The sequence below is a fragment of the Lissotriton helveticus genome, chromosome 4_1 (assembly GCF_964261635.1).
Source record: "Lissotriton helveticus chromosome 4_1, aLisHel1.1, whole genome shotgun sequence".
In the NCBI taxonomy this organism is placed as follows: Eukaryota; Metazoa; Chordata; class Amphibia; order Caudata; family Salamandridae; genus Lissotriton; species Lissotriton helveticus.
The window spans coordinates 1156189824-1156211426 of NC_136063.1; the positions used below are offsets into that span (position 1 = coordinate 1156189824).

At 44.0% G+C, this 21603-nt stretch overlaps 1 protein-coding gene across 1 annotated transcript; it reads left to right on the forward strand.

Annotated features, from left to right (window-relative positions):
* The first annotated feature begins 18692 nt into the window (after positions 1 to 18692).
* On the forward strand, positions 18693 to 20564 carry LOC144828124 (zinc finger BED domain-containing protein 6-like). The gene is made up of 2 exons (XM_078686243.1): positions 18693 to 20220; positions 20497 to 20564. Exon 1 carries the CDS (start codon positions 18693 to 18695, stop codon positions 19890 to 19892), a length of 1200 nt encoding a protein of 399 aa, XP_078542369.1. The 3' UTR covers positions 19893 to 20220; positions 20497 to 20564.
* The last annotated feature ends 1039 nt before the right edge of the window (positions 20565 to 21603 follow it).

Here is a 21603-nt window from a genome sequence, read left to right on the forward strand (position 1 = left end):
GAGGAGACTTGGGGTTGCCTTAAGGGGTCAATCACTTCCCGTCCCTGATCGCCTAGGGATAAAATCATCAAACTTATGTCAGGGGTGCCAGAACTGAGCCGTTGGGAAGAGTCTTGGTTGAAATTCCCACTAACCTGCAGTAATGAGCAATACTGATGCCCTTGGCCATTATCATTAGCATGTTGTACTGGGACCTCTTTGAGGTTAGTTGGACACTACCTATCTTTAATGGAAGCCTCTAATAAGAAGATCTGATCTTCAATTGTCCCTAGGCCAGTCACTATGGGTTCTATAGCGTCTGCTCTAAGAAGTCTTATACGCTCATAAGTCTTCTCCAAGACACAAAGTCCCCCGCCCTCTCCCACCTGATTAGACACGGTTATCTCCACCTCACCTGAACCTTGTTGTCCCTCTTTTTAGGTAAGATACAGTGTTTTTGACCCTTTGTCTACTGTCTTATAGACAGACTATAGACTGGTATTACTTGTGTTATTAATGGGCTTTACAATTAACAACAGTGAGGAAAGAGAGATTAGCACAGCACTCTCTTCTCTGGGTTCTACCTCATCAGTCAGCAAGTCCTTCATCGAAGCCATGTGCGGTGGAGTAGACAAGGATAAGCACAATCTCAATCTCCTTTCTGCTAATTCTATTTCTTTTATAATAACCCCCACTGCTCGCCGCAAAAAGCCATCAAGGGTCGTACGATAGCACCCGGTGCAACAGTATGTTATGTTATGTATGTATTTTTGTAAAGCGCGCGAATCACCGGGGGGGCATCTCGGCGCTGTATACCACTGGGGAACCCGTTCTGGCTTTTCCTGTGGGATGGTCCCTGCTGGGAATCCCTAAGGTGGAGCCAAGCATCCCCAGCGTTGGGGGGGGGCTGTTGTGGAGATTAGGCAAGCTGATGCCCAGAGTTGCCGAGTGGGACCCCTGGTTAGAGTGGGCACCGAGGCGAGAATTATCGAGTCCGCTGACCCTGGTCCGAGACCCTGCCGCGTCGGGAATCGAACCCTGGTCCCGGCCGACTTCTGCTCCCGGGTCTGCCACCTGTAACCAGTGAGCCACACCACTCCACTATTATCCGACTTCCCTATCATAGGATATTTAAATGAAAGGTGTTATAGGAGAACGAGCCCCTAAAGCAAAAATACAAATAATGAAGTAACAAACCAAAATTATCCCCAGCATATGCCACCCATTGCCAATGAAATACAGGAGTCAGCCTCATCCTCAGTACCCTCACAAAGTTATTTCAAATAGTAGGGCCAAAAGAGAAGACCCATCCCAGACTTAACTGGTCACAGACAGGCTCAGATGGGCCCACTCTTAGCCTGCACCTCACCCGGGCACGGACCTAGCTGCGAGATGCCTCTGATGACTTCATGGTTTCCAAAACAAGAGAAACCCTGTGATTGGTAGGGTCCATCAAACACACATGCCCCACACCCACCATCAGCAGACTACAGACACACATTCACATGACCACGTGCAAATTAAGCACACCCACAGACAGCACACCTACCACCACACATCAACACACCACACCCTCCACATGCAACATTACCACAGCCAGCACCTCCACAACACAAGCATACATAGACACAAGTAGCTTAGAATACACACCTAAAAAACTCAGGCACTCACAGTCACACAAACAACAGATAACAATAACACAAGGAACACACCAGAACAATTGCAACATCCACCAGTCCCACAGGCACCTGTACCCTCAACCCACATATGCACATTAGCCACTGCCACTCCCTTTACCCCCAAACACCACTCCCTCCCCAACAGCCTACCAAATTTCTCATTGAGAATCTGAGTTTTCCTCGTGCCCTAACCCCTCCCTCACACCAACCCACCACTTCCACATCCTAGTCTACCCCTGCCAAACGGTCATCCACCCCTTCAAAATCCCAACCCACCCCTAAAAAACCCAGGCACCCCCTCCCAAACCGAAGCACACCCACTAGATTCCCCTCCCTGAGGATGTCCCCTTTGGCAGTTATGTAGGAAGCAAGCTGAGAGCCTTGGCACAGCAGTCCCCAGGACTTTTGAAACCAGGAATGGACTGCCATTTGGATTATTTTAACTCTTAAGACACTCATTGGTAAGAATGAATACCTATTTTTTATTTCTCCAAGTTTGTCCTGGCATTATTTTTCCTTAAAAATTGTTTTATTCCTAGCAATGTTTCTATGTTAAATTTGAAGTACTTATTTGTCTTTCCCATGATGGCAGGTGATGCAACTGATTTGTTTAACTTCTACTTTCTTCAGTGCAGACACTGCTTAACATTGTATGTGGTGGTTGTTTGTATTTAGCTGCAGGCATTCATCATAGTAATGGCCACTTGCACTATTTGATGTTAAAAATTTGTTTGGGATGTGTTACTACAGGTGTGTTTGTTACACCTTGATTACTAACCAGTGTACGCACATATGCATAACACCTTTACATTTCAATTGTGATTATTGATATTGGATACAGTACAGGGCTTGCACTAGACAAGGGACAATGTTACATGTATGAATATATTGATTACATCTAATGTGTGACATACATTCATTTAGCTGTTCAATTCTAAGGTAAAGCTAACACCTTGTCCAGTGCAGTTTTGTTAACATTCACTCACCTCAAATCCAGGTTGTTCAACTTGAGAGATGAGACACTATTCTCTTCCACCCCTAAAAACCTATACTAGCCCAACTGGATGTACAACTCAGTTTGGCAAGAATAGATTCCCACAGGAAGGGAGAAAAATAGGACAAAATAATAAACAAAAAAGAAACACTCCTCTGGTTATGGCTCACGTTAATTAGACATCATTCCTTTCTAGCTTAAAGCCTTCAGCAAGTCTTACTTCTGGGAGTTGACAAGTACATCTAAAACATAAGCGAATATGTTATCACACTTCTCTTATAAAAACCATGTTCAGTCTTTTTCTCTATATGTTTATAGTCAAGTCAAAGAAGTTTATTTGTGTTGGTACTCAACAGAGGACCACAAATTATGCATTTTTACACAATCTAAAAAAAAATAATTCAATTTTTAAAAATTTCATTATTATTCAATATAAATGTAGAAAGAGCTTTAAAAATTTGTAAAAATTGTAGCATACAAATTCATTCGGAGGCTGCTTACACAGTGTCATAAGTTCCGTCACCGTTGTAATTCTACAAGTACGATAGATAGGGTCTAGGTATCTTGCACGGGCTATGGTAACGTTAAGGTTAGGACATATGAATAACAAATGCTCAACATTCTGAACGCCCCCTTCGCATAATGTACATTTTGGCGATCTTTCAGGTAGCCATCTTGATATAAATGCCAATACCGGTAGGATGCCCAGTCTAAGCATAGTAATCGCCCTCCTCGCACCATGCGTTAAAGTATACCCAGTATACGGCTGGATTTGTTTGTATTCCAGTGAGTCTGCATAGAGTTTATATGTATAAAGTTTGTTACAATGTTCAATGTCTAATTCATAACTCAGTTTTGGAGTGAAACATTTTAGGAAGAGTTTCAATTGCGCTGTTGACCAAGTGAGTAGAATGTCTGGACTAATTTTTGCCAGTTGGAATGCAACAATCATATTCTCTTGGAAAGTTTGTTTTTTTGCTTCTAACCCAAAAGTCTCTTCTTTGAGCAATGATCTTAGAGTATTCTCTTTAGCGTGCTGTAGATTGTAGGCCCACCTGATTACGCTGGCCACAGCTGTAGCATAAGTGCTTGTGATGGATAATTCTAATCTCAGTGCTTGAACGGGTACAGAGACTGAGACCTTCATCATCCTTCGTAGAATTTTTCCTTCATTGCGATCCATAAAGCCCCATTGCTTTATTGGTATATACTCTGTCGCATAAGATAGTACAGGCGGTATTTTTACTCTGTAAATTTTTAGCATTGAGGAAAAATGCCTGTTCCCAGTGGCACTGTAGAGTCTTGAAAGGGCTGCGGCATGTAGTTCAGCTTTCCTTTGGAGATTTTTTATCTGGATTGTGTTTCTGAGGTTCTTCGAAAAAATCCTGCCGAGGTAGGGATATTCGTTGACCTCTTTGATCTTTTCTCCTCCAAGAGTCCAGCGGTATTTAGCGCTTTGTTTCCTCCCCGAAAAAGCTACAACTTTTGTTTTCTTTATATTTGGGATTAAGAAGTTTTCTTTGGAATATTTGTGCAAAATATCCAGGGATCTTTGTAGTCCGAAAGGTGTTAAATCTAACAACACTATGTCATCCGCATAAAGCAGTGTATGTATGCTTTGTTTAGCGATTTTTGGAGGCAAGCTCGTGCCCTGTTGCAGTTGTTGTGGCAGGTCACTTAGATATAGGGAGAATAGAATCGGGGCTAAAAGGCACCCTTGTTTTAGTCCGTTATCAGTTTTAATTATTTTTGTTAGGCCTTTATCTCCCCCCATTTGGACTTGACACCAAGTATTAGTATGGAGGTTTACTATAGTTTGCAGCAGTTGTTCTTGAATTCCAAACCTCCTTAGTTTTTTCCATAGTGTTGGGCGATCAACACGGTCGAACGCCGTAGAATAATCTATGAATGCTGCATATACAACCTGGGTTTTTCTATATGTTTATAACATTAGTCAAGAAGTCACCTTTGTATAAAACGTGATTCTGATTCACCATAAGGAGTTTTTATGACAAAATGCTATTATCCTTATCTTTAAATCTGTGGAAATCAAATGACAACAATCACTGACCTGCACTGTTATTCCAGTACACTATATAGTATGTCCTTCACACTAACTTACTAAATAATAACTTCCAAAAACATACGAATATTCACAATATTCACTGAGTCTTAATATGCTCTCAATAAAGTTCTTTCTCTCCTCTTGTGTTTTCTTTTTATGCTCAGATTTGTGATTGAGGCGACAAAAGAGTCCCAGATTATGCTCAGGGATTCAAAGGTAAGTCATCGGAAGTTTCATTAAGCACAAATATCTGTTCTTTCAGTTTTGTAGCTACTTCGTTATTACCAAAGTCTTGATTCTGAAAACAATGTTCGGAAAATAAAAGAATACATACTCGCAAAAACAAATGGAGTTGGTAATTACCTTTTTTCCTTTATGCGCTCTTCGCTCTATGCGAGCTTTATCAAAGATCTTACTTGATTTATGATTTCTATTTCTTTTGTTGCAGATCGGACAGGTTTTCCCCTCGGGACCGGAAAGGAAGATTCGCAGTGTTGGTGTCACCATGGAAACCCTGCCGAAGCTGGATCACTGCCAACACACTTCTCGCTCTGCAAAGGTGCCTTGAAGACTGCAGAGGAACACACAGGACTGGAGCTGCTCTGAAAATCAGGGGAGGAAGAGGATTCAATGAGCACAAGTGAGTTCTGTTGTATGTGGGACCTTTTATACTGTTTCTTTGGGCAGGGTTCTCCAGTTAGGGTGTGGTTAGAAACACATGGGAAGCATGCTCAATTGCCAATAAGGCAATGTGCTGAGTATGCAAATGAGCCCCTGAGCTCCAACTCAATATCCAGTTTATTTCTGCATCAGGTAGTACAAAAAAACTTTGGCCTATGCTTCTGCAAAAGGAGCCAACTTGAAAACCCCTCATACTAAGATATAAAACAAGGAACATTATTCATGACAAAGTAAAAACAAAAGACACACAGGGACACTCTTCAATATACAGTATGGGGCCAGGCTATGTTCTTAGTTCAAACCCTAACAAGTTTCTATATCATGTAACATTACACTTATCACTATGATGTGTGTTGCATATGCTTTTAATTGTGAAATGTTCTAAGTTTGTTCACACACATTTCTACGGTGACTTTTAGATTTTTAGTTTGATATTCTTTTGTGTTTGCAAGTGTCCATTTTTAGGATGGCTGCTTGAACCAAATTCATACAGACAATCTGTTGATATAGGTGAGTTTGTTTAAATTTCTCAGATGTCCAAAATTACAGACATATGCAATGCATGTTGGTATGCTATTGCTTGTAGGAGAGATTTCTAATTACATGAGTCCTGTGCAAATGTTGACAGACAAGTCATTGGGTAATATGTAGGAAAGTAGCTTACTGGTCATTACATTCACAATGGGATTGTTTTTGTGCGTCATCAACCAGCAGCGACAGTACTTGGCAGATCAGATCCAAGAACAAACGGGAAGTGTAAAAGTGAGACAGGGTGAGTTTCAGCCTCATATTCCTTCCATTTAGGCAACTCGGGAGTGGAGGTTTGACCGCCGCAGTCACATTGCGGTGACGACGGGACCACAGTGGACTTTTGTCTTTGCAATAGCCAACATCTAAATAGGGCAGGGTGACCAGCTATTCTGTGGTTAGGAAGTTTCCACCAAGAGCAAAATTAGGCACTGAGCCTTCTGGTCTAAGTTAGACTTTTGGTGCAACCGTACCTTTGTGAATCAGGCCATTAGACTTCAGGTATAAACTTTTGGCCTGATTCACAAAGGAAACGTTAGAGCAAAAGTTTCAGCAGGTGTCAAGCCTTCTAATTGCATTTGTAATGCTTCCACTGAATATGTGTGATTGCTTGCTCAGCTTGTGTTGTGAAAAGTGAATTTATTTTATATTTAACCACCATTAAGTGCTCTAAGAATGTCTGGTGTCATATGCTCTGTTATTTTGTTTTTGGTATACTAAACTCCCTTTGTGTGTCTACCTCACTCAATCAATCAAACAATAATCATGCATATATAGCTCACAGCTACTCGGTGAGTGTACCACACTTGCTAGGCATGTAGACAAACCATGCCAACAGGTTATTTAAATGAATTTTCAAACAGCCAATTCCTGTTTTTTACTATGATTTTCTTTTATATAGTGTAGATTCATACCCACAGTTACCTCCTAGTATAGCTATACCTGCTGCCTACAATACCTGGGGGTGATATTGAGCCCTCATTAGAGGTTAATTAGTCGGCTAGTAGGCTCCAGAGCTTCTTCTCTAATTGAATTCATCTTCCACTGCTTTGGAGGGGTAAACAACCAAACCTGTAGAGATAATTACTATCATGGGAGCGGGGGTCAAAATACTCCCGTACAAAATTCTACACAGTCCAGCAATAGAAAGGCACTCTGGGAAGGGAATGATGCATGGTTTGACACCATGTCCATGTGACAAGAACAAGCAATGCCTGTCCCTAATTTGGAATAATCTCCAGATGTCCACTAAAGTGTGGTCCCCCATAATATTTTTTAAAGTGCTGTGGTACCTATTGATTTCAAAGTCTTGTCTACCAGATCTGTCTATTACTGGGCCTATTGTAACATTCTAATTCTCACTGACCTCCCCCCAAAAAGGTGGCCTCATAAACTCTGTAAAGATCCTGCGAAGGTAGAGCAGGAAATTGAGCCCACAATTATTGAGTCTAGTATCTTGATCTTGGCAAAAATAATTCTTCTTTCTAGGTGTTTCTGAGCACTGACGCAATATTGCAATGAGTTAAAAAAAACAGTCCACTCCTTCCTTCCTGATGTGTATGTGTTCTTTTGCATCATGGCCATGATCCCTTGTATTGCATGCATGACCAGTTCTTCCCAAACTGCTGATCGGGTTTTAAAACAGAGTGGTTATTGGCAACCTGCAGAATGAAGGGGCTGGACAGAAGCAGAGGTGAAAGTTTGTTTGTCAAACGTTATAACATTTCAATAAACCACTAACTGTAGTATTACCTGTACATTTTCTGAATAGATCATGTAATGTGGACAGATAAGGGTTGCTTACATGCTATTGAACGTTTGACAAACAATATCATGTTCAGTAAAATTATATCAATAAACGGTGTGTCTCAGAATTTGTTTCAGCCGTTAGTGATATTTGAAGAAGGTCTCCAATTGCATTCCTCTTTGCCATAGTGCGGGAAGAGGGACAGTTAAGCAGAAATCCACTTCTGGACAGTAAATGGCTGGTGTGTTTCTGTCCACATGCCTCCAAGTTTTGGTGAATCTTTTGCGGAGCTCTAAGGGAGTACTTTTTTAACAGCCCACTTACATGCAGTTTCCACATACTTCCACAAAGGATGAGGTGCGATGTGCTGAGAGCTTCAACTGTCGAAATATGTGCATGAAGCATGGGAGACAATGTTTTAATGTCTTGTGCATTGCTTCATGTCAGTGCCAGTGATTGGGAAATCTCCATTGGTTTAAAAGGAGGGTGATTCTTTCCATATTATTCCCAAATACAAACAAGCTTTAACAAAGCCAGAAGATCTAGTTATAAAGTGCTGAACCATGCAAGCAGAGGCATGCACATATGTGGTTGCACTAACAAACACCTGTTCTTGAAGCACATAACAGAGAGCCAGGCTTGTCTGATTCACTGCAATCCAATAAGCAGGTAATCCAGAGATATTGTCAACAAATCACACATCACAGACCATGCCATCCTCTATTACTTTTTCAGCTGTCATTATATGCCCCTCTTGAGTCATACATAGGTGCTTGAAGGTGTTTTACAAAGGCACAGTGTCCTAAGTCAATTCTAGATGGCCTTCGTAAGACACAATTCCTTGTAGATTGTTTAATAAAAGTGCAGAAACATAAACCGTTCCATAATTTCGCTCTTTATGTAGAAGGACATTATTGAGGATATATTTTTCAAAAGGTGAGGTACCACAAGCAGGTACTCAATGACAAACCCTAGTCACTCAGGACGCTTTTTGCAGCAGACTGATGTACATTCTGTTGATGGGTTTGATATGCACCCACACTAATAACAAACAGCACTGCTCCCCCAGTTTCAAAATAACAGATAATTATGAAAAGTTGAGAACCTAACACACTCTTTTTGATGAAAGTGAATGGAATAATATAAACAATTCTACTGTGCTTTTGAGCAGAGAAGATAATAAAAATGGGTGCAGCTGTCACCATACATGTGCATCCTCACCTTTGTAGTCTAGCACAAAATATAGAAGATTGTGGGGCTACAAGCTGCATCATATTTTCATGGATAACCTGCATGCGGTCGGAGTAGAGTTCCGAGATTCCTTCCCTTTGGGAGGAGATACATAACCATGCCTACTCTTTTGGATACCATGTGTACAATTGCAACAGCCTATATACATCACATTCATATAGTGAACAATCAAGCAGCTCGGCTATTGCTGAAAGCCCCTTGGCTTAGTTATTGTATTCCTCTGTTAAACATTTTACACTGATTTTCAATTCGTGCCCATATCATATTTAACGTGCATAGATCAATCTGCAGCTTTAACTGTGCATAGATCAATCTGCAGCTTAGCATCATTTGGAACAAAGAGCCTTAGCAGACACATTTCTCACATTGTATATATGTAAAATGTATGATGGCAGTGGAAATGAGAATGGCATCTACTATGTGATCATTGCCCATATCCCTTTTTTTCTGCCAGCCATACATTTCTCCATATTCTTAGATTTTACAGAACTTTTATTAGTGGCCGAGTCTCCTCTGTATAGATACCTACTCTAGAGAACTGTAAAGTATTCACCAGCATTCTTCAGATGATTTTAGAGTTTTTATTACGAAAGAAGATTAGCAACGAGTATATATGTATTGAGGGCTCAGGGGGACAACACCAACTGACACTGGTGTTCCAGTCCTTCACCCACACATTCCATCTACAATAGTACATAGAAAACAAGCACAAGTAAAAGTAGAAGATTCCACATAAGTCCTTTAAAATAAGAGCTTCAATATAATACAGAAAACAATGCAAAACTCAAACACCACATATCTCCCCTCTTTAACGAGAACAAAGTGAAAGAAAGGTGCACAAAGGAAAAGTAGTGAAACATGAATAAGCAAACAAAATCAATCATTAAATCTACTGGGAACTCGCTTGATCTTGACCTTGGCCAAGCGAGAAACATTCCACTACTGACCATTGTCCAATTTCATAGCTTGACCTCTAATGCCAACAATGCATGCAGGATCTCTGAACTTGGACTTCCCCTTTTGCAGCAATAAGGGTTCGTTGACGCAAACCCAATCCCGAATAGACAATTTTGACTTCCGTCTTGTAACTGGAAGTCTTGACCTGTCACACCTGCGACGACTAACTTCATCACTCAAAAGTTTGGTTTTGACAGCTTCTTTCACCACCCTGCACTCCTTGTCTAATGCTTCAGCTTTTCAAAATGGATTAAGAGTAGATACCACTTTTCTTCCTCTCATTAACTAAAAAGGTACAGAACACAACACTATCCAGCTTCGTGTTAACATCAGCGTGTTAACAGCAATTACCATGCTTTTCTCCATTAGCAAAGTGGCAGCTTTGTGTTAACAACAGCGATTAACACACTTATTCTGCACCTTCATCCTGAATTGTGTTAACAGCCATTACCATGCTTAGTTTGTTTCTATCTTTTCCCTTTTCTTGTCTCCACTTCGTGTAAACAGCGATTAACATGCTTGATCTACCTTTGTACAACGGTATTTCAATTCTAAAACAATCATTGGTGTTTTGTTATCATTTATTGCCTAATTTTTGCAATAATCCAATTGTTCACTGTATTACATGTTTTTCTTACGCACTCATTTTTCATATTTTGTATTCTCTCTCTTCTATCACTCACAATGCAATCAGTTACTCCTCCATCTCCTTTCCTACAGGAACCTAGAAATCTTCCAATAAAATGGCGCCTTTGGTATAGATTTTTCAATGCATATCTGTGGGCCATTGATTGTTTAAAATATGAAGATGATAGTCCCGCTTTTGTTGACTCTGCTGCCTGGGAGTAGGTGCTCCCCCTGTTTTCATCGTGCTGCTCGCTGCTTGGGAGCCCCGCTACATTGTTTTCCTACTGCCGCTGGCCCTGCCCTGTAGTCCCCCCGCCGCCGCAATCTCAACCAAGCGGCCGCCGAGTGGGGGACTACCTTTCCCAGCGGGCTTGGCGGCGGACACGGCAGACACGCGCCCGGAGGTGCCTTAAATTGCCGTCATCATCGGGGGAGCGGGTGTCCCGCTTTTGTTGACTCTGCTGCCTGGGAGTAGGTGCTCCCCCTGTTTTCATCGTGCTGCTCGCTGCTTGGGAGCCCCGCTACATTGTTTTCCTACTGCCGCTGGCCCTGCCTTGTAGTCCCCCCGCCGCCGCAATCTCAACCAAGCGGCCGCCGAGTGGGGGACTACCTTTCCCAGTGGGCTTGGCGGCGGACACAGCAGACACGCGCTCGGAGGCGCCTTAAATTGCCGTCATCATCCGCGTCGCGGGAGCGCCCGGGGCGGAGCCCGGGCAAAGGGCGGGCCGTTTTGTGGCCGTTCGGGGGCCTAAGGAGGCTGGGCTGGGCCACCCCCCTTGGCCCTCGCTTGTTCTCACTCTGCTGGACATCTCCGCACTATCAAGTAAGAACTGTTACCCTCGTTAGCTAGATTATTGTTTCCCATCAACCCTTTGTCAGTCATCATGCCTTCAATTAAATCAGCCAAACAACCCAAATCTAATATCCAATCCTTGACAGCTATTGATCGCATGTTTCAAAAGACTTTTGGAGTAGCGACAACCGCTATTGAGTACACAGAAAGGCGCTTGTCCCTGCCCATAGGCTCACTGCCCCCGCTTTCCATTATCAATTTGTCAGATACCACCAATAACTTTCAGGACTCCTACCTACTTCCATCATTTGTGTCCCTTCCAGGTATTCCACCGTTGGCTCAACGCACTGAAGGGGGCTCTAGCGTTGTGGAGCTGCCTTCCCTGCACTCCACGGCACTTTCTCCCTCGCTGTCTAGTGACACCAGCGCCCCTGTGCGGCTAGTTAGCGAAGCTATGTCCCCTTTACACCAATTTATGGCCCAAGATAAAGACGGAGATATTAGTATTCCTCTCCAGCTGCGCGAACAGATCTCTCCTAACATTTCCACAGTGGACCTACCAGAAAACGATGCTCCACTTGAAGGGATGTTGTCGTCATTGCCACAACTACTTACTCTCTTACCTATAAGGACTAAGAACCAGATTGCTCCTAGAAAGAGGAAACGAGAGGTGGACCTATTACAAGGTAGAAGAGCTAAGTCTAGGAAGAAATTGGATACTAAATACAGGAATGCTATGAATACTCAAAAAGATGTAACCTCAAACGATACAAACATTCCAAATAAACGTACAGCACAAATTCCTTTTTCTAAAGAACTGGTAGAGAACTTTGAGAATTTGATCAAATCGCTAATTTTACCGATAGTACATAGGTTAAAAATAATTTCAGAAAAGCTAGGAGAACTAGAAAGTACATCTCAAAGTAATGTAGAACTCACCAGAGATCTAATTAACCAGATATCTAGGAACCCACCTGGTAGGAAAGTAAAACTAAGAAAGGGCAAAATAACCCCAAACCGACCAGTGATAAAACCATCATGACCCAACCCCTCCAGTCTGAATGGCCCCTAAAAAACCTACATCTTCATCTCAAAATCAACAAGGCCCAAGAATTGCCGGGGATAATAACACGAGGGTCGTTGCAGCTAATAAAGCACCCAATAAAAATAACATAGAAGCTAATAGGGCCAAAAACAACCCTACTCCCACAACAGGTAGAAATAATCCTAATATCCAAAATTGGCCAGAAACCAGAACTGGGCGCCAGATTCAAATCATGCTTCCTCCTGAATCTGCTCCCTTTGTTGCTGTGTTGACAGGGGTTCCCGAGTTACTTCCAGCTCAGCACGAAGACTACAGGAGCCTCAAAAACAAAACAATATATTGGCTAAAAAGGAATAGACCCCTTCCCCCAAATATTAATGGAGACATTCTACATGTAAGGAGGGCTAAATGGTTGGGCGTCAGACCAAAGGACATCAGTGGAGACGTCATAATTATCAACTTTAGAGATTACAGAGTAATGAATCACTTAAATGAGTGGTATCAGGAAAAGGAGAACTTAGGCATCAAGCTCCATGACCTAAACTACTTTTACCCCACGACATTGATGCTACCCAAACACCAACAGGAGTCTCAACATCAGAGACACCGTGAGGTCTACCAGTATTCACCCACCTTCACAAACAGATACTATGCTCTCTTAGGCCTTGAAGGTGTAGATTGACCCACCAGGGATTCCCTTCTAAGGTAACCCCTCAATATAAATCAAATTGTCTAGGTGAACTATCATTAGCTCATTCCAAACTGGGAGTCTCTATGAGTATTGTAGCCGACTCACTCATTGAAACCACCAAAATAGACCCTCTGCAAAAAGTCTCTAATAATTCAAAACTCCAGTTAAACATAGAAACCCCGGGCTCAGTCATTTCATGGAATGTAGTGGGACTAGCTGGTAAAATTAAAGATGCTCAGTGGCAGAAAATAACAACAAGCCATTCCATCATTGCCGTGCAGGAAACATGGGCAACTGAACCATTTCATCTCCTGGGCTACAAAACATTTTTTACACCAGCTATACCGAGCAGAAGAGGCAGACCAAAGGGAGGCTTATCCCTTTATACATCTATCACTACGGGGCCAATTGTTTTAAAAACCTACCTCGATAACAACTGTTACCAAATCCTAATTACCGCCTGGGGTCTTCAAAAAAATGTAATCATAATAAATTTTTATATTAACATTCCACCACCAGAAGTAGATAAGGTAATGAAATTTTTTTTAGGTATACTAAATTCCATCGAAGAATCCCTAACTGGGGACATGACAATTATCTGGGTAGGTGACTTTAACTGCTCCATATGCCCAAATGAGCGCAAAGGGGGTGTGTGGTTTAGAGGGAGAAGATCACCAGGCGACTTACCACCACTTCTGCCACACAAAGTTCGGTGACTTAATGAATAACATACTGGGAGCTTACTCCCTGGTTTTCATTAATGAGATTTGCAATCCCCAAAAACTTTTAGTCCAACCTTCAATGGCAGAGGAGCAAAATCAATTATAGATTTTGCACTATTTTCAAATCGTTATGCCTCCCAGGTAACAAACTGGGAGACTCTCAATACAGCCATGAGTGACCATTATCCTATCTCGGTCACCTACAATTTTGACTTCAATAGCCGACTTCAATCCACTCACACATCCTATGATCTTAACCCGACCCTGGGACAAAAAAATGGGTTTACAATTAAATGGGAGAAAGTAATCCCAGAAAACTTTACAAAAACTCTGATGTCCTCTACCGTAAATGATATTAATGTGTGTCTTTCTTTAGACAAAGATCCAACAACTGTTCTTAGATCCTTTGGTAATATCTTCTCCCATATTAAAAAGATTCTGACAAAAATCCCTCAAAATATCAGTAAGGGTGCCCCGGGCTGGTTTGATGGGAACTGTACAAGGGCACTCAGGGCACTCAAAAATATCTTACACGCTAGTTTGTCCACCAGAACACAGATTAGATCTGCTAGACGGAATTATCGCTCTGCCCTAATTTCTAGAAAAAAAGATCTTAAAGCTAAGGCCTGGGCCACCTTGCACTCGGCGTGCGAAAAAAAAGATAACGTTGCCTTTTGGATAAGCATGGGCGTAAAATCCGTTACGCTCGCGGATTTTTCGTATTTTCGGAGAATCCGCAATCCGCGAACTCTCGCGGATGCGGCGAGAATACGCAAAATCCGCGCGAAGCGGATTTTTTGTTTGTGTTCGCACTGCTCGCGCTGCTCGCGGTCCGCGGCGCGGGCAGGAACAATCTCGCACTAGCGAAAGTACAAAAATTACTTAGTAAAGGAAGTGGCCCAGTCTCCAACTTCCTGTTCCTGTCCAGCAAGCTCCTCCCATAGGGGTGGGGTGAAGGAAGTGCCCCAGTCTCCAACTTCCTGTTCCTGTCCAGCAAGCTCCTCCATTTCCTGGCCACTTTTCGATCATTCTTGACTGGGAAGGATTACTTTTTGTGGTTGCTGCTGGATATTTGGATTTGAGGCTTTTTGGATTACTTTTGGATTCGAATTTTGATTTCACAAAGAAGTAAGTTGATGTTGTTTGTTTGTGGTGATTTTTGTGTGTGTTGTTTTTTTTCGACTTTTTTGGGGGGAAAATCTGCAAGTTCGCGAGCTGAGGATGTTTTTGCTTGTGTTCGCACTGCTCGTGTCCCGCGCAGCAACAATCTCGCACTCGCGAAATTGTAAAAATTACAATTCTGCTGCACATGAATTGAAAACCACCAGGCTTATTTATGGGTGCATGGATGATACAACTGTTTTGTTGAAATTATTTTTGTTAACATGATTCTGGCCAGGGCATGGATGACATTGGATTGTGCTGATTTTTGTGTGTTTTAGGACTTTTTGGGGTGGTGTTGGGGGCTTGCTATGGGGGTGGGGGCCATTTTATTGTCTGGTCCCGTGTGGGTGGGGGTCTAGGGGCCATTTGTAAGTTGTGTGCTTTGTGCCATAGGCCTGCACCCACTGTGCTCTGATGTCATCCATTATGCCCAGGGGGGCCCAGAATCGGTCTGTTCGCGGATTTTGTGGGTTTTTGCCACGTTCGCGCCGTGAAGCAACAATCTCGCACTCGCGAAATTGTAAAAAATGCAATTTTGCACCAGAAAACCACCAGCAGGCAGCATAAGCCTTCTGAAAATGGATGGATGGCATTGGATTGTGGTGATTTCATTTGTGTTGTGTGTTTTCACTTTTTGGAGTAGGGGTTGGGTGCTGGCTATGTTGGTGGTGGCCATTTTGAGGCATGGTCCTGGCCATGTGGATGGGGGGGTCAAGCGGCCATTTTGAAGGCAGGCAGTGAGCTTTGAGACATAGGCCTACACCCATTGTGCCTTGCTTTCACCCATTGTGCCCAGGCGGAGTCAGGGGTACATGAAAGCACAACCCTCTGTGTGTGTGCTCTCTTGGATCAATGTTAAATTCCTGTTTCCCAAAAATTTAGCAAATCCTAATTTTGAAAATTCCATATTGTGTGGTGTGCATGTGTGTATTCATAAATGCCTACTTGCTAACTGTTTATTCAAGCGCTACATATGCAACATTTATATTTACTGATGTTCCTCTGTCTTCGTTTGCGTTTAGGTGCACAAAACTACGCATCATCATCGTTGAGCATCAGTGCCAGGAAGAAGTGCTGCTGCGGCCTGTTGTTCCCACATCTGAAGAAGATGGCTCCAAAAAGAGGTGCCCGTAGGTCCTCTTCCAAGAAAGATGTCTCTACTAAGGAGAAGAAGAAGCAAGTGGCACCACTTACCAAGGCGACTGGTTGCTCAACCAAGACATTTTTTGGGCAACAACAACCAAAAAAACAAAGGCCCACCATGAGTGCTGCACAGGTAGCCTGTTTAGTTGTTGAATCACCAACGACCAGTGATGTTGGATCATCGCAAGAAAGTAGCAGCACGCCATCAACACAGGTTTTAACTCATCTCACAAGTACTATTCAACAACCAAAGCCGCAACAACAACTGCATGGGCTACTAGTACAAGCAGAAGTACATGCGCAAGGAGCTGTCCGAGAAGGAGCTGTCCGAGAAGGAGCTGTCCGAGAAGGAGCTGTCCGAGAAGGAGCTGTCCGAGAAGGAGCTGTCCGAGAAGGAGCTGTCCGAGAAGGAGCTGTCCGAGAAGGAGAAGGCCGAGAAGGAGCTGTCCGAGAAGGAGAAGGCCGAGAAGGAGAAGGCCGAGAAGGAGAAGGCCGAGAAGGAGAAGGCCGAGAAGGAGCTGTCCGAGAAGGAGAAGGCCGAGAAGGAGAAGGCCGAGAAGGAGAAGGCCGAGAAGGAGAAGGCCGAGAAGGAGAAGGCCGAGAAGGAGCTGTCCGAGAAGGAGAAGGCCGAGAAGGAGAAGGCCGAGAAGGAGAAGGCCGAGAAGGAGAAGGCCGAGAAGGAGAAGGCCGAGAAGGAGAGGTCCATGGAGACTTGCAAGTAGAGGTCAGTGAAGATGGCCATGGAGCGGTGCAAGTGCCCACAATGGTTGTTCTTCCAGAAGTAGGGGCACAGGAGGAATTTGACTTTGGAGCCGGGGTATCATGTCAGGAAGACGAAGCCACTCCTCCTGATGATTCATTTTCTCCCAGCTCCCCAGCAAGGAAAAGATCAAGGAGGGTGTGTAGAAGTTCCTCTTCAAGCCCCGCTCCATCAGATGATCTGGATCTAGATTGGCAACCATCTCCGACGTCTGAGAGGGAGGCACACCATGAGCTGCGAAAGGTATCAAATGTTAAAAGGAAGGGCCCCGGAAAGCTCATACTTATGGATCCGAACGTCGGACTTGATGAAGTGGTGCATTCTGATGTTGTTGAAGAGGATGACAGCAATGACCTAGTCATCACACATGTCAGTCCAGCCACACCGGCCATGCAGCAGACAGACATTTACACCCTATCCCGACGTCATGCTGAGCGTGACCCTGGCGACGTGCCACTGGTAGCACCACCAACGCAGTCAAGTAGTACCACAAGTTCAACAAAACCTACAGCTCCCATATTTTCTCCCCGGAGGGGGACTCCATCCAGCTCGACTCCCTCAAGTAAGGTTGCTGCAATAATTGCACAACCCAGTAGATGTCTGCAAGGCTCATCCACCACTGCTTCATCTGGCATTGGCAGCAGTATCACCTCGTGCGGCAAAACCAGAAGTTTCCAGTCCCCAGTTTGGAACTTTTTTAGTGTCCATGGAAAATATGATAACATAGCCGTTTGTTGCATTTGTAAGACTAGCGTTAGCCGTGGTAAGACTGGTACCAACTATGGAACCGGAGGCCAGATAGGTCATCTTGAAAGAAAGCACGCTGTCGAATGGTTTCCGCACCTAGCAAACGTCAAGGGAAAGCGATCCCAAAGGGCAAGTGGCCAAAATATACCCATAGTAGGTGTTTCATCTGAAGATGATGGGGAGGTAGAAGAAGCGTCAGACATGTGTCCGGTTGCACCCAGTACCCCTTGCAGCACCACACCCTCCGTAACACATAGCAGGCACACTGAGAGTCTGGGAGACACACCAATGCGGAAAATGTCAACACTGATCAGAAGTGGGTCGAAGAAGGCATCAGCATCATCCCGTAAATTTGTCCAGCGCACCATTTCAGCCATGTTCTCCTCAGATGCGCAATTTCAACGCAACCACCCAACTGTACGCCTCTATAACACTAAGCTGGCAAAAATGCTAGCGGTGGACCTTCTCCCTTTTTCGTTTGTCGAAGGTGTGGGTTTCCTTGAACTCGTGGCAACATTGGCCCCTAAATGGAAGGTTCCTAGCCGGTACTATTTTGCCAGGGTTGCTGTTCCAGCACTACACAAAGAGGTGCTTGAGTTGGTGGGGGCAGCTTTGCAGAAGAGTGCTGTTCACACTATACACCTGACAACAGACATGTGGACCAGTTGCGCAGCCACTGATTACATGTGCATCACTGCACACTGGGTCTCTTTTTCAGGGGTTATTAAACAGATAAATGCAGGTGGTGACTTGGTCGAGATTTTTAAGGGTGCTCGTAAACATGCAACATTAGCCATGTTTGGCATGGAGAAAAGTCATACTGCAGTCAACATTTTGGCTGACTTTAACAAAAAGGTCTTGCAATGGCTGCGCCCAAGACATTGCAAGGTTGGTTATGTTTCTACAGATAATGGCAGCAATGTAGTTAGGGCCATGGCGGACGGTTTCTATTTCAGAGTGCCGTGTTTGGCGCACTGTATCAACCTTGTTGCGCAAAATTTTTTGAAAAAAGAACTTGCAGTCGACAAAACACTGACCATCTGCAGAAGAATATGCACACATTTCAACCATTCTTTTAAGTCCCGGAAGGAGCTGAGGCGCAAGCAAAATGAACGTAGAATGCCAGTGAAAGCACTTATCCAGGAGGTGGCAACACGTTGGAACTCAACCTTCTACATGCTTGAGCGTCTGCATGAGCTGTTTCCAGTAGTCAATGAGTATTTCTACAACCTGGGTGGTGATACGACAGGAATGATACTAGCGGTGGAGCAATGGCAGCTAGTTAAAAGCCTGACAGACATGCTTCGGCCTTTTGAGGTCTTCACGCGTGACGTGAGCAGGGAGGACTGTTCTTTGAGCAAAGCTATCCCACTGTTGCTGAAGCTCGAGCACCAAGTCAAGGTGGTGTCTTCACAATTAAAGGACGTTGGAAAGAACGAAGCACATGAGTTGGCGCAGAGATTATTACAACGCCTAGTTAGCAATGAACGGCTTGTAAATATCAAGAAACAACAGCACTACATTTGTGCTACTATTCTGGATCCACGTTACAAAAAGCCATTGTTTGGCAAAGTAATAATTCCTTTTGAAACATCGGATGTTACAGAGTACAAAGGTTGGCTAGCTCAGTCAGCCATTCGTTTTGAAATAGAACGGAAGGAAACTGTAGGAGAAGACAGTACTACTAGTGAATCAGCAGGCGATCAGGCGTCCCAAAAAAGCACTTCACCATCTGTGCCTGTGGCAGAAGTGAGTGATTTTTCCTCTGAGCCGTTAACCACACCAGCAACCGTATCATCTCCACCAGGCGCATGCGATATGTCTGAAGCGAGTTGGCTAACTCAGCTAGGGTTTCCTGGTCCTAGAAAGGACACAGAAGTGCAAAGTACAGGAATCCGGGAGGACATTCTTTCAATGGTGCAGGCCTATCTGGATGACTCAACAGAGGTCAATATTACTGAGGACCCATTGGCGTATTGGCATGGGAAAAGAAAAATATGGCGAGAGCTCACCAACCTGGCTATCAATTACTTGTCTTGCCCACTCGCAAGCGTGTCTTCAGAACGTGTTTTTAGTTCTGCTGGTGGCATTGTGACTTCCAAAAGGTCCCGCCTCTTGCCCGCAAATGTGGAGCGGCTCACCTTGATAAAGATGAACCAGCACTTCATACCACCAGATTACAGAGTACGAGAATGCACGCAGGAAGAAGAGGACACCGCCCTACCCGAGGAAAGTTCTCCTCAGTTACCAGAAGTAACCCCGACTGATGAGTTAGCAGAGTATGAGGACGAGTTCTGCTTCCCTGACAGCGAGTTCTGAAAATGACTCAATCATTCATTAATTGTAAATAGTCCTCCTTATTCACTTTTATTCCTGTGTGTCTGCCTTTCTTTAGCAAGTGCTTCATCACATTCCCAACAAAACTGTAATCAACCAATAAAACAACAAGCCCATCAACAGAACTATCTTGATTTTGATGCCGCAGCATTCCTCAGGTTCACAACAGTTAGTTGACAAGAACTCAGTCCTGGTCGTCTATCCTGAGTCCTCCTCCTCCAGACTCACCCTATCCATTACCCATAATGCTGATGCCTGGATTCTGCACAATGAAGAAATGAAGGAGCCAGCCCTCAAACACAAATTACAGGTAAGATAAGCTTTTGTATGGGAGGTAGTATAATGGAGTATTCGGAGAGGCGAGAGAGTGACAGTGGTACTAGCAGCAAAGTCCTAGGGCTCTTGAATTAACAAACTCTGTGACAGGCATTTACTTAGGAAAACATTTGGCCTATTGCACGTGAACGTGTAGGCGTTATATTGCTCGCTTGCCTGTCTCAGGGGTGCTGTCTCTGGGGCTTCTAGGTTTTAGGGTTGTGTCAGCACCGCTACCACATTTCTAATGTTGATTGTTTTTGTTTTGCAGAAAATCCACGCCGGGAAACTCCAGTTGTGGCCCTGCTGCAGAACGCGTTAGGACTCTGTGAATTCCAGGTGGAGCCAGCCCTCAAACACAAATTACAGGTAAGATAAGCTTTTGTATGGGAGGTAGTATAATGGAGTATTCGGAGAGGCGAGAGAGTGACAGTGGTACTAGCAGCAAAGTCCTAGGGCTCTTGAATTAACAAACTCTGTGACAGGCATTTACTTAGGAAAACATTTGGCCTATTGCACGTGAACGTGTAGGCGTTATATTGCTCGCTTGCCTGTCTCAGGGGTGCTGTCTCTGGGGCTTCTAGGTTTTAGGGTTGTGTCAGCACCGCTACCACATTTCTAATGTTGATTGTTTTTGTTTTGCAGAAAATCCACGCCGGGAAACTCCAGTTGTGGCCCTGCTGCAGAACGCGTTAGGAGTCTGTGAATTCCAGGTGGAGCCAGCCCTCAAACACAAATTACAGGTAAGATAAGCTTTTGGATGGGAGGTAGTATAATGGAGTATTCGGAGAGGCGAGAGAGTGACAGTGGTACTAGCAGCAAAGTCCTAGGGCTCTTGAATTAACAAACTCTGTGACAGGCATTTACTTAGGAAAACATTTGGCCTATTGCACGTGAACCAACACGATGACAGTGTTCAGTTAAATGAAATTACTGCAAAACCACCACCCACCCAGCTCAAAAGTAGTAAAAAAACAGGTATGCTCAGATAAAGTTTGAAAAAGTATATTTATATCCCTAACAAAATAATCTCCCGCAAGACCCTCCCTAACCCCAACAAATAGTCCTCAAAAGTCCCCAAAAAACCCAACTCCCAATTCCCACCCCCCAAAAGTCTCAAAAAAAGGGGCAAGGGACACTCTAGGGATGCAAGCTGGTAAGTTTGGCCTCCAGGGCATCATGCTTTAGGGCCAGGGCATCATATTTTTCTTGGAGGATGGCTTGCTCTAGGCGGAGGCCCTCCACCACATTTTGAAATTTGTGCCATTTCTGGACCTCCGCCTCTAGGTCTGACACTCTGCGGAGTGCACGGCGCAAGCGACCTTTAACAGTGCTGCGAGGTGCAGCTTTTGCTGCTCGGCGGTGGCGTCTTCCGGCA

Bases quoted from the DNA above. Each gene is read 5' to 3' on its own strand.
- LOC144828124 (XM_078686243.1), top strand. From the start codon at position 18,693: ATGCCAGTGAAAGCACTTATCCAGGAGGTGGCAACACGTTGGAACTCA.